The following is a 13,838-nucleotide window of genomic DNA, read 5'->3' as shown; positions in this document are numbered from 1 at the left end:
ATATCTTCCTATATCAAGAGTGGATTGACCAAGTGACCTAAAAATCAATAGGGGTCATCAACTCCTGAGGATGTACCAGTGTACCAAGTTTGATGTCTGTCAAGCAAAGGGTTCTCAAGATATTGAACGGACAGTATATTCCTATGTCCAGTTTGACCCTTGACCACGTGACCTCAAAATCATTAGTAGTTATCTTCTCCTGATGATGTACCAATGTACCAAGTTTAATGTCTGCAAGCAAAGGGTTCTCAAGATATTGAGCAGACAGTATATTCCAATGTCCAGTTTGACCTTTGACCATGTGATCCGAAAATCAATAGGGGTCGTCTTCTCCTGAAGATGTACCAGTGTAACAAGTTTGATGTCTGTCAAGCAAAGGGTTCTCAAGATATTGAACGGACAGTATATTTCTATGTCCAGTTTGACCCTTGACCTTTGACCATGTGACCTCAAAATCAATAGGGGTCATCTACTCTTTAAGATGTACCAGTGTACCAAGTCTGATGTCTGTCAAACAAAGGTTCTCAAGATATTGAGCGGACAGTATATTCCTATGTCCAGAGTAGATTGACCTTTTGACCTGAAAAACAATAGGGGTCCTCTTCTTTTCATAACCAAGACCTTTTGACCTGAAAAACAATAGGGGTCCTCTTCTTTTCTCCAAAAAAAAAAAAGAATAAAGGGAGGATATCCCCGGTGAGACATAAAAAGTCATGAATCATCCAACATTTATTCAATGGAATTGTCGAGGTTTTAGAGTAAATTTCAATGAACTATCGTTACTCATTCAGAAACATAACCCGGTAGACATATGTTTACAAGAAACACATTTGAAAAACACAGATAAGATAAATATCAAAAACCATACCATGTATAACCATTATGCTCAAACAGACAGGGCCTCTGGTGGTTCTTCAATAGCAGTCCAAAACAACTTCATTCATAGCCAAATAAATTTGAAAAGAAATCTTCAAGCAATAGCAATCCGTCTTTCTCTTGTTAAAACAATTACCCTTTGTTCTGTATATATCCCTCCAAATCATCAACTACAATCTCGGAAACTCATAGATTTAATACAACAACTTCCAGCCCCTTTCTTATTTATGGGCGATTTCAACGCCCATAACCTGCTATGGGGTAGTGATAAGAGAACAGATAAATGTAAAAATAAAACTGGAAGATGTAGTATCTCACCACAATCTCTGTATTTTAAACGACGTTTCTAACACGTATCTTCATCCAGGCAATGGTTAATATTCTTCAATCAATATTAGTATAGTTGATCCCTCTTTACTTTTGGATTTAAACTGGTCTGTGCATGATGATCTGTGCGGAAGCGATCATTTCCCTATTATTGTTAAAGCAAATAATCCCCCAGAAAACAATCCTGTTAAAAACTGGAAACTCGACAAAGCTGATTGGCCATGTTTTCAAGCTCTGTGTCTGCAAGATATTGCAGCTGAAAAGTTTGAAAACCATCCAGACCCCATTCAAAAAATTACTGAAACTTTATTACAAATAGCAGATATATTTCCGCTAATCGTTGTTACTTTTGCAGCATTTAACATAAACTCCTATTCTACCAAAATCAAGAAACCATGGTTTACAAAAGAATGCAGTGAAGCAATTAAAGCTCGCAAAAAAGCAGAAAGAATATTCAATAGATCACCAACTTCCTTAAATCTGAATAATTTTCGCATATATCGAGCAAAGGTTCGTAGAACTATAAATATAAGTAAACGAAAATCCTGGAAAACATTTGTATCAAATCTAAATTCGCATACTCCTATGAATAAAGTTTGGAATGCGATAAGGAAAATAAAAGGAAAAGGTTCCGGTAAAAAATATCAACACCTAAAGGTAGGAAATCAAATAGTCACAGATAAGAAAGACATATGTAACAGTATAGCTCATACTATTTCTAAAAACTCATCAAAAGACAACATGAGGCCAAATTTTATTTCAAATAAAAGTAAAGAAGAACAGAAAACTCTGGATTTTACATCTGAAACCAGTGAGTGTTATAATGAACCATTTACGTATGATGAGTTGTTGAAATCTCTAGAAAAGTCTCATGATACAGCTGTAGGCCCGGATCAGATCCATTATCAAATCATAAAACATCTTCCTAAATCTACCAAAGAATGTCTTCTGCAAATTTTTAACATGATCTGGGAAAGTCGTAATTTCCCATCTTCCTGGTCACAGGCTACAATTATTCCTATTCCAAAACAGGGAAAGGATCACTCAGATCCTAATAATTATCGACCAATAGCCTTAACAAGCTGTGTATGTAAAACCATGGAACGGATGATCAATGAACGCTTGGTATGGTTTCTCGAAACCAATAACATTCTAACTGATATACAATGCGGTTTCAGGAAAAATCGAAGCACAATCGGCCAGTTAGTAAGACTTGAAACCTATATCCGAGATGCCTTTGTTAACAAAGAGCATGTCGTCTCAATGTTTTTTGATTTAGAAAAAGCATATGATACCACTTGGAAATACGGTATCTTAAAAGATCTTCATAAGGCCACATAAAATTAATATTTAGATTCTCATCCTGATTTGCAAAAAAAATGGGGCGGGTGGGTGGATTTTATTTTTTATTTTTTAAAAATATTCATTTCACGTTCTTTTGATTGATAACAATTGTTCTATATTTTTACACCGTTAATGCTAATAAAAATATGAGTAAACAAAACAATATTTAATCTTTTAATTTCACAAAATGTATACCAATTTGATTTTACAATTTATTTTGTACGTGTACGCCTCTTTACAACTTTCTTTCCTTCATTTTTACATTTCAAACATAATGGATAATCATCATCAGATGCCTGAAGACCATCATCATCACCACAATAATAACAAATAGGTTCAAATCCTGCAGAAAAATATGGAATTTCAATAGTATAACTGCACTTCAAATTTTTTCTGACAAATCTTTTTTCAAGATATGAGAGTCCTCACATTCAACATCAATAAAACTTGACCCACATGAATATTCCAAATCATTCAAAGATCTCTGTAACTGTGCTCTTGAAGTACCTCTGACAACAGTTTTACAATAGAGTACTCTTGGTTTTTCACACTGACTACATAATATAACCATTTCCACATTTTTGGCATATTGTGAAGATGGAGAAAAGGTCATTCCATGAGCAGATATTCCTGACTGTCCATTCAGAGATACTTTTAATGAAGGTCTGAAGTCTTCAGATGTATTTGTTTTGTAAACATCATTGAAGGATTTATACTTCTCCCCATCACTTGGTGTAGGATCAGGAAGGTGACACAAATCATTAAAGACTTCTTCAGGAAGTCTAGGAGCTTTGCAAATTAAGCAGGGTGCTAAACCACACTTTTTGACAGAAAACATGTAATGGCGCAATCTACAGTGTTTGGTTAGGAAGTCCTGCAGTTTAGATTTGCTCTTAAGGTCAGTTTGCGTGGTGTGTAGTGGATCAATGTCATCAATACCAGTCATGTTCCATGCAAGATCCCGTATTTGTTGATCAGTTGCAGATTGTTTGCATTCAAGGTTATTGTCTTTCCATTTTAAGCGCATTGTTACACCAGAAAGCAGAGACTTAACTGGTTCTATAGAGTCTTTCACATAAGTAGCCAGTCCCTTGCCGCTATCACTCTCAGCCTTGTCCCTTATTTGATTCATGGATGATAGAGAGGTGAGTAACTTTTCATATTTCTGGTCTAGATTGGCCCACATTAAACCTACAGACTGGAACCCCAGATTTAGAACTGACATTATACGCTCCGCAGGGTTTTTCCAGCTATTACAGGGAGGTGTTCTTACTGCAACAACCATATCAAAGTCACCTTGTAAAAACACATTTATGAGAGAAAGCTGAACACTACCATATGTAACACGATGATCAGGGCCACCATGGCTGTAAATGGTCACTATTGGCTTTGCATGATCAATTACTTGAAGCATTTCAGCAGCATGCCTCCAAGGAGACGAAGGTTCAAACACAGATTCTTTCAGGAAAACTGAAACTTTTCCATCATAAAATGTTTCCTCGATAGAATCAGGAATTTTCACAGAAAGTGCCACACTTGGAGTGATAGAAAATTTTGTAAAGTCATGATCACTTACTTCAAATCGTTTTCCCATAGCTACAATAACAGATTTTCCTCTTTCAGCTGCTGCTACTGGATATCCTGGCTCTCCAACTTTAACTTTATGTTTATCATCTACACAAAGTAAATTACAGTGCTCTCTAAAACGTAAACAGAATTCCTTTTCATATCTAAATAAGGCAGATGCATAATGCATGTCCTCATGTGACTTTCGAAACTGACGACTTTGGATAATAAATTTCACTTTAAGTTTACCAGTATATCTTGCAGAACTTTTAAAATGACAATTTCTAGGCCAGAACTGCAGACGTAGCCATTCTTTAGATGGTATAGGTGTATTTTCCGGACACCTGCTAACAACCTGTTCATAAAAATCTCTTACTGAGAATGCATTTGCTAAATGTGTTACAACATCAAAATCCTTTGTCACTGCATCATGTCTTCTATCATCTACAGCTGTTTCCAGTTTTGAACCAATGTAATTCTGACATTCTTCAAGAAACTTTTCATATTTTTCTGGCTGACCAGTGCTGTTGACTCTCAGATCACATATCAGATCAGAATCCTCCATTTCTAAAATATTAGAAATTCTTTTGTCCATTTCACTTGTAGTGTAGTTAATACTCGCAGAGTTATCACCAGTTAAACGTCTGTATGCTTCCCGAAGAAACCCTGTTTTCCCATGTATCTGTTTTCCAAACATGCTTAGAAACTCTCTTTTCATTGCTCGTGTATGGTAAACGGGTAAGTTTTTTCGTAACCTTGAAGAAATTTCCATATTTCTGGAAAGAATCTGACTCTCTGAATCAGAACTGTCAACTTTCCAAATAAAAACTAAGTGCTCCTTGCTTCCACTATAAGTGAACTTAATACATTTGACAGGAACCACAATTTGCTTCATGAATTCATGGCGCCTCCTTGCATCACCTGGTGAATAGTCATTGACAAGGATGCTTTCATAAGGCTTGCTTGCTATAACAGCATTGTGGATCATCTTGTATCTAAAAAAAAGAAACGAAAAAAAATAGCATGGAATTTAACATTTGAGAGGGAATGCAATCAACTGACTAAGACTGAGAAGTTTCAACTTTTATTTCAAATGTGCAAGCCACATATGGAGGGACTAAATTTTAACTTATTTTAACATTTATTTGAAATTTACCTGCTAGCAGGACCTGGTTGAATGTGATGTGATTGTCTTAACACTTCAAAATGTTCTCTATCAGTGGCTTGCTTAGGTTTCTTTGAGTCTTGTGACTTTTTGGATGATAAGTAGTTGGCATACTTTGACAATGATTCTGCCAAACTACATATAACCTAAAAAATACCAGGAAACACATTTTCAATTTGCACAAAGAATGTTTTACTGTCATTCAATAAATATAATCAATGTAATATACATGTGTATATTTCATGTCTATAAAAAGTTTAAAGCCACTGTAATACAAATTTACAATGCCAGTCAATTTAAAGCTTAAAAAATTTAACAAATATGGAATGGTGTGACATACCTGTTTGACAGCTGACCACTGCTCTCTCTGAAAAAAACTCTTTTCACAGAGCACCATCATTGCTGTCGCATGATTTCTCAGTATATTTTCATTCAACACAGAACAATCAACCTTTTTTCTTTTTCGTTTTTCTGGACAGTAGTAATTTTTAAAATGTTCAAGAGGTGCAGGAACAGGGCATGCCCTGTCTGCTAATGTGTCGTGATTGCCATCTATTTACCATAATGCGTCAGTCATGGAATTTACAAGTCCTATCCCTAACGTGTCTCTGTTAACTGATGTGAATCCAACATCCATTGCATGCAGCCATCCAATAATATCGTTATACATACGTGTTTTATTGTTGATTTCACTTTTTTTATCAGGTAAATGTTTAGCATGATTGGCTGCCGAAGTCAAAATTGTAAACGCATTTTTGCGAACTTCAGTTGTTTCACTAACAGTAGAATTCAATTCACCATCATTTAGTTTACGACACACAAATTCAATAAAACTCCCAACACAGGATACAGCGTCGCATAATTTGACATTTGATGACATTTCTGTTAAATCAGTTTTCGCTGGACCTACAAATGGCGTCACCTGACCGATTTCATGCATGTCCTGAACACCAGGCTTTTGGTCATACTTCCCTTGCATATGATTATGAAATATATCAATAAGGGTTGACTGGGGATCACTGCAAATCACACCGCACCAGTTCTTTACAACTACCACATCTTTCCGAATTCTGATTATTACAAACATGACTGGAATCAAACGTCACTTCACAACTACAACGCGCCAATATGTCAGGCAGCCATTGAAATGATCTGACTTTTTTGTATACCGAACCCGATTTTTTTTTTTTTTTTTTTTTTTTTTTTTTTGCGATACTTTTTTTTGCACATTTTTTTTTTAAACAAAATAAAAGACAGTGGGGCGGGACGTTTTGAGGGGGGCGGGCGGGGATGAGAATCTAAAAATTAATTCTATGTGGCCTAATATAGGCCTTAAAGGGCATTTACCAAACTTCATCAAGAATTTTTTAAGTGATAGACATTTCAATGTTCGCCTAGGATCTCCATTTTCAGACAATTTCGAACAAGAAATGTGCGTGCCACAAGGAAGTATTTTATCGGTTACATTATTTAGTCTAAAAATAAACAGTCTAGCTGATGTTCTTAAAAACGACTTCCATGGAAATGTATATGTCGATGACTTTGTTCTCTGTCATAAATCTAAAAACATGAACTCCATTGAGCGAAAACTACAGTTATGTCTAAACAAAATCCAAAATTGGGCTGATGTAAATGGTTTTAAATTTTCCAAAACTAAAACTGCATGCATACATTTTTGTTCTAAGCGAAAACGCCACGATGATCCTCAATTGCAATTAGATGGTACTCCAATTAAAGTTGTAAAAGAGTTAAAGTTTTTAGGTGTCATTTTTGATAATTAACTTTCTTTTATTCCGCATATAGTAATGCTCATAGAGAAATGTACAAAAGCTCTTGATATAATTAAAGTTGTTGCAAACACAAAATGGGGAGCAGATAAAAATACTCTTCTACATCTGTATCGCTCTCTAATCCGGTCTAAACTAGACTACGGCTGTATAGTATATGGTGCTGCAAGAACATCCTATATCAAAGCCCTTGATGCAATTCACCATCAAGGACTTCGACTGTGCACAGGAGCTTTTCGAACCTCTCCTGTAGATAGTTTACATGTTGAAGCCAACGAACCACCTCTCGATCTACGTAGAATAAAACTTACATTAAAATATATTGTTAAATTAAAAGCTAACACTGATAATCCTGTATTTAACTGCGTTTTCCATCCGCAGTTTGAACATTTATATGACAAAAACAAGAAGTGCATACGATCAATCGGTCTACGAGTTAAAAACCATATACGTGATTCTAACCAACCTTTGGATATCGTAAAACCCTCATCACCTTCTGAAATACCACCATGGAAACTACTAAAACCCAAAGTAGACACATCACTTTCTGAATTCAAAAAATCTTAAACAAATCCCGCCATTTTCAAACAAAAATTATCCGACATAAAACAATCCAAACATACTACAACTAATATCTATACAGATGGTTCAAAAGACCAAAATAAAGTCGCTGCTGCTGCAGTATTCACAAACGACGTTTTCTCTGCACGACTTCCAAATGAAGCAACAATTTATACCGCCAAAGCAAAAGCTATTCAGCTTGCGTTTGAATACATAAAAACTTCTAATGACAAACATTTTACTATATTCTCAGACTCCCTATCATGTCTTCAATCAATAAACAACATGAATATTGATCATCCATATATTTTTAGACATCTTACATCGGTACTATCTTTTAACTAAACAAGGTAAAATAGTTGAGTTCTGCTGGATCCCAAGTCACATTGGTATCCATGACACACCAAAGCGGACAAAGCGGCCAAAAATGCACTTCAAGGTGATATTGTACACTTCAAAATTCCATACACTGATTTTAAATATTTCATAAAACTATATGTTAATTCTCTTTGGCAAATCTATTGGGATTTCTGTGACAGAAGTAAACTATATTTTATTCAAAACAAAGTAAACAAATCGTGTAACATTGTAATGAAACGCCAAGACGAAGTGATTATTTTACGAATACGCATCGGACATTCAAAATTGACACATTCGTACCTACTAAACAGAGAACCTCAGCCTGGATGCATATCTTGTGACTGTCCATTAACTATACATCACATTCTTTTAAAATGTAGTGATTTTACGCCCATACGAAATAGACTTTTTAATAGTGTACAATCAATGAAAGAAGTTTTTACAAATATCGACTATCATTATATTATACAATATTTACAAGAATGCGACTTTTACAGAAAATTTTGAAAACTTTTATAATACAACTGTTTATATACACGAATTGTTTGTTTTTTAACCTGTATATATATTTTTAACTTTTATGTCCGTCGGATGAGACGTTAAAGGGTTTCCCGTGTCAAGGATCACAACCCCCTTGGCACGCAAAAGATCGTTTCCCTGATGTTCGAAAAAGAGTAGGCTCACTGGGGGCCATCAGGGAAACTCAAAAACTCACAACCAAACATCATTCAATTACTTAACCGCCGTAAAATGGCTGAAATATTGCCAAAACGGCATAAAACCTCAATCAATCAATCTTTTCATAACCAATCCACATATGAACTAGTGGGTATTGATTTTTACAACAACAAAAAACCCCAGATGTCTTCCCTTCAAAGTTTGATTGTCTAATAACCGGGGCAATAATAATGAGTGCAAGCGTAAGATGCAATAACAACGGCTTCCGTCAATATTACACCTAAGAATGGTGTATTGATGTTAAAGGGTTAACAAGTTATTTGAGGAATGAACACATTTTTTTGCCCATTTCTTGAATCATATTGACCAACACAACATCATTAGTTAGTTAAAGAGAGACATGATTTTGATTTGCTTCAGAAATGGGTCAAGATAAAAATTTCCTGCAATGCATTTAACTATGATCTCATCTCGTCTTAATGTCTGCTTTCCAAGGAAAGGGTCAAGGTAAAAAAAATTGGTACAGTACATCTTGTCTTAAATCTGCCTTCCATGTTGTAAGTTTGAAAACCTAATGTCAAAGGGTTCTCAGGTTATGGTCTGGATCATACTTTGATGTAAAAGAGTGACCTTGACAATGTAAGTAGGTCAAGGTAAAAAATGTTGGTGATGTGCACCCCTCCTCAATATTGCCTTTCCATATTACAAGTTTGCAGTCTTGATGTCAAACAAATCTTAGTTATGAAATCATCAAGTTTTTAAAACATGACATTGAGTGAAGAAATGGGTCAAGGTCAAAAATTTTGGTACAGTACATCTTGTCTTAATGTTTGCTTTCCATGTTGTAAGTTTGAAATCCTAATATCAAAGGGTTCTCAGGTTATAGTCTTGACTATACTTTGATGTAAAAGAGTGACCTTGAATGAAGAAATGGGTCAAGGTCAAAGATTTTGGTACAGTACATCTTGTCTTAATATCTGCTTTCTAAGTTGTAAGTTTGAAATCCTTATGTCAAATAGTTCTCAGGTTATAGTCTTGATGTAAAAGAGTGACCTTGACACTGTAAGTGGATGAAGGTCAAAAATGTTTGTGGTGTGCACCCCTCTTCCATATAACCTCTCCATATTCCAAGTTTAAAGTTTTAATGTCAAACAATTGTCAAGTAAGCTTCGGCCTGGACTATATTTTGATATAATTTTTTTTATCACAGGTGCTTGTGGACAGGACTTCCGGTACCCCCCTTCTTCTATTTTTAAAAGTTCAATTCCTTGGGTATTTCGGACGTATTTTTTATAAAATATATAACTTCAGAGTTTGTATATTTCAATGGAATACACAAATCTCGCATAGTAACCGTTTTTAAAAATGTCATATCACCGATCATAATAATTATATGAACAAGGTGTGCAACTCAGCCAGCGACATGTTGAAAAAATCTACACCTCGCTGAGAAATCCTATCGAAAAAACACCCAATAATGCACATACCAATTGAAAAGAACGGTCATTCTAAATCTACTGATGATTCGTGGATTAAATGCATCGCTATTTGGTGCGCAATAATTACTTCACACCGCTCAATTTCATCGTTTTAACTTCGCCACTTCTCATTTCTGACTATAACGAACGAGATTTATGGGAAATAAAAACGTCCAATTTATTTCGATTTTCTCTTATAACCGGAAGTTGTCGTTTTTGTTTCCTGTGGGACTTACATATTTCGAAATTGCAAAAGAGATGCAATAAAGTGATGCAAGTTTAAAAAAAAAAAAAAGTTGAAATTTTCGATTTCTTTGATCACTTCCGGTGATGACAGGGGAGACCTCATTTGGAGTACCAGGGGGAGGACTGGTACGCTTCACCAGGGAGGCAATCTTATGAAACAGGGTAAGCAGATCGGGTGGGCACTTTCGGTCCCAGAGTAAGTTTGCAGGCTGGGATGCCGGCTCTCGTGCCCACACGAGGCCACCGGTTTGCCCTTACACTTCGGTTGGTACTCCGGATACCCCTCTGGACCTGCAATATTTGTATCGTTCGTAACAATGTGGTCATAACGCCAATTCACCTTTAAGTTTCACATGAATGTTAATCCGTATTTTGTATATACTTGTGGAATTTCTTGCAATAAATGGTAAACTCAGATCTGACTTTTTCTTGAGAGTTCAAGCAGGCAGGAGGGGCGAGGTTGTGAGAAATTGTGGCGAGGGCAGGGGGGGGGGGGGGGGGGGGCTCTGGTTTCAATTGGGCCCAGGCGAGGTATACATATTGAAAATATATTAACAATTTGAGGAGGAATTACGTATATATCACTTGATAAAAGTCTGACGGCTGATTGATATTTAGACACTGGGGAGGAACTCTTATTTATCTATTTACTAAATAATTATTTGTCATAAAAATGGAAACCACTGTGTTGTATCCTAGCACCTAAAACTGTGAATTCTCATGTAAATATAAACAGTTTAGGGCAAAATATATATCGATAGCTAAAAGACACTAAGTATCATTAGTTTGTTGTCTTTGAAAATAGCTTTCATTGGGTTCGATATTCGCGTAAGTTATTTCTTTTAAAAAAAAGCGATAAAGCTAAAAAATAAAGAAAATCAAGTTCATTTGAGTGTTTATTACCACTGACAGCAAATTCTACTGGAAAACATTCACAACGATTGACGCGCGGACGCGCCAAGTACAACTAGCCAGTTCGATTTAAGAAGGCTACATGTATGTTTGGGGGAAATTGTTGAAAAAAATATTTTGTCTTTTACAATATTGTTTTCGGGGAGTTTGGGGGGGGGGGGGGAGGGTATTCATTGGATATAAGATTTGAAACTTTTTCAGTATGATTATTTTATATTTCTTTATAAATATTTTTCATGGTAAGTGATTCTGTGGATGACTTCCCGCTCTCTCTGTAATTTCTGCTTCCCTTGTTCATGATAGACCTTTTATATTGCAAAATACTGTCCTCCTCATAACATCGTTGCATACCGGTACAATGTTTTCCGTTCCTTCTTCCGTCTCGTTTTCCGTTCCGCGTTTTAGCAACACTCTTCTTTTGTCATATTTCAATTACCTCCGCCGATTTTCACACCTTCTGTATAAATATTAATTTCAAATACCCGTATTAGCTGACCTCTATTTTGAAAAAAAAAACAACTTGGAATTTGCGTAGAATATACAAGTGATACACAGTTCGACCATTGCATTATTCAGATAGTTCCGAAATCATTACACAAAATACTTGTAGATATAGAACCGACTCAGAAACATGGCATGGTGCACATTTCATCCATTATTGCACACACAATATTCATATTTTCCTTGTCCAACAAATTTTTAATTACTAAAGTACTGTCATTGCTTTCGCTATCACCTCGTCTCTGCAATTTGTCCTATTTTGCTCTGCTAAAGGGAATTGCGCGAATGGGTTCTTGGTTGGAGCCCTACTCCTTTGGGCTTACATTTTGTAATTCCCCAAACATTGTAAGTGTTCCTCAATCCGACCACCATCTCAAAATTTTCAGAAATTGTAATATTCTCAACGTCATTTAGAAAGGCAACCCTGGATTCAGTGTTTTGAAACAACTTTTTTGAGCCGCTTTTGAACTTCAATTTTCTTTTACGGATGAAAATATCGATGTTATTTTGCTCAAGAAAATCCGTCCTCAATAGACCAGCAATTTCTTCTAAATCTCCAACAAAATTTTTTGTTCAAATGAATGATTTCCTACAGAGAGTTTAACAACTTGTTTTCCAAACACAACTAATTCATTCCCATTTGCAGTTTGTAGTACTGTGTCAGTATCCTGAAGCGCGGTTTTTAATTTCAGTTGATCTTTAGAACTGAAACAGGTGCCCCTGTATCTATTAGTAGCTGGCAATGTTGATCTCCTATATTTGCTTTTATATATAAACATGCGGCATTTCTCTCTACATTCATCGACTTTAGAGAACTGTCTTTGTTCGCGGTTTTTGATTCAATTTTGTTAGGTAACTGACTATTTGTCTCAGATTTGAAAACATTATTTTGGTTTTCGTTAGAAAACTCTTTCAATGCGCTAAGATTAGTGACTATTTGAACCCGCAACTAAAGTAAAGTTAAGTAAAGTAAATTTTATTTAAAGTCGGTACTATATACAACCAACAAAGGCTCTGTAGAGCTTTTTAACCGACTATCACATATATCAAAGACATAGCCTGCACGTACACATATACACAGACATGTTCAACAAAAGAATACAAATAAAATAAACATTTCATGCAAGAATATACAGATACGAAGGCAAAAGATTTAGAGTTAGAAATAAAATAAATACTACAAGCAAGAGTGAGTGTATATAAAAATCAGCAGTAAAATTCAAATTCACAATGTTTGTTGCAAATAATGCAAATAGCACAAACTATTTTAAATAGAATGCTGGATAAATAGTAATAAGAATTTAATGAAAATAATTAGAATATAATTAAAATCAATAATGGTTGTAAATCAATAATATAAATATCTAAAAATTCACTGCAGGCAGAATTCACTAAGAAAATAAACTAGAAAAAGAAAGATTTACTGAGCCATGCAAACACACTACATAAAAGCTGCATAGATAAAAAGAGCAGAAGCACATATAAAGCTACGTACACTGGACCTAAGATCTACATGATTTACAATTACATGTGGAGCCAGACCAAGTGGAAATAAAACTTTTAAATTGATTTAAGGTGGTAAGATGCTTAGCTTCATTTGGCAAAGAGTTCCAGATTTTAGGAGCACTGTATGAAAGGTGAAGATAACGAACAGTGATTAATCTCGTAACTCCTATAAGCAATACAAAATAGATAGTTGGGCAAATGTATCTAATGGATTGCAACCCATACCTGGTTGTCCTGACACTGGGCACAATGGCAGTATTTGTGTATTTAAAACTGTAAGAATGATCTTTAAGTGCAATGATGTCATCAAAAACTCGACTTTACATTGTATTTTCTTTAGCATTCTTGAAAATAAAGTTTTGCGCAGACAAAATTTATACATATACCGACTTTTACGTTGCTCCCTTGTACAAGTCAGTGTTGGGGGGGGGGGGGGGGGGCAGTGTAGAGTGGAATCACACTGACAACAATAACTAGAAAGAAGAATATAATTATGTAAAATACCCAGTCTGATTAAAACCAGGTTCTTCG

General features: G+C 35.4%; 1 protein-coding gene across 1 annotated transcript; it reads right to left on the bottom strand.

The window, feature by feature from the left end:
• Nucleotides 1-2,929: 2,929 nt before the first annotated feature.
• LOC130053832 (uncharacterized) lies at nt 2,930-5,918 on the bottom strand. Its single transcript, XM_056161434.1, has 2 exons — nt 5,270-5,918; nt 2,930-5,108 (listed from the first exon to the last, which is right to left on the bottom strand). The coding sequence occupies exon 2, from the start codon at nt 5,099-5,101 to the stop codon at nt 2,930-2,932; it is 2,172 nt and encodes a 723-aa protein (XP_056017409.1). The 5' UTR covers nt 5,102-5,108; nt 5,270-5,918.
• Between the last annotated feature and the right edge of the window lie 7,920 nt (nt 5,919-13,838).

Source organism: Ostrea edulis, chromosome 4 (genome assembly GCF_947568905.1).
Source record: "Ostrea edulis chromosome 4, xbOstEdul1.1, whole genome shotgun sequence".
Classification (NCBI taxonomy): Eukaryota; Metazoa; Mollusca; class Bivalvia; order Ostreida; family Ostreidae; genus Ostrea; species Ostrea edulis.
Note: the sequence above shows the minus strand (reverse complement) of the source record. Positions and strands in the feature narration are given on the sequence as shown.

Coding starts and splice junctions, on each gene's coding strand:
- LOC130053832 (XM_056161434.1), bottom strand. CDS start 5,101: ATGATCCACAATGCTGTTATAGCAAGCAAGCCTTATGAAAGCATCCTT.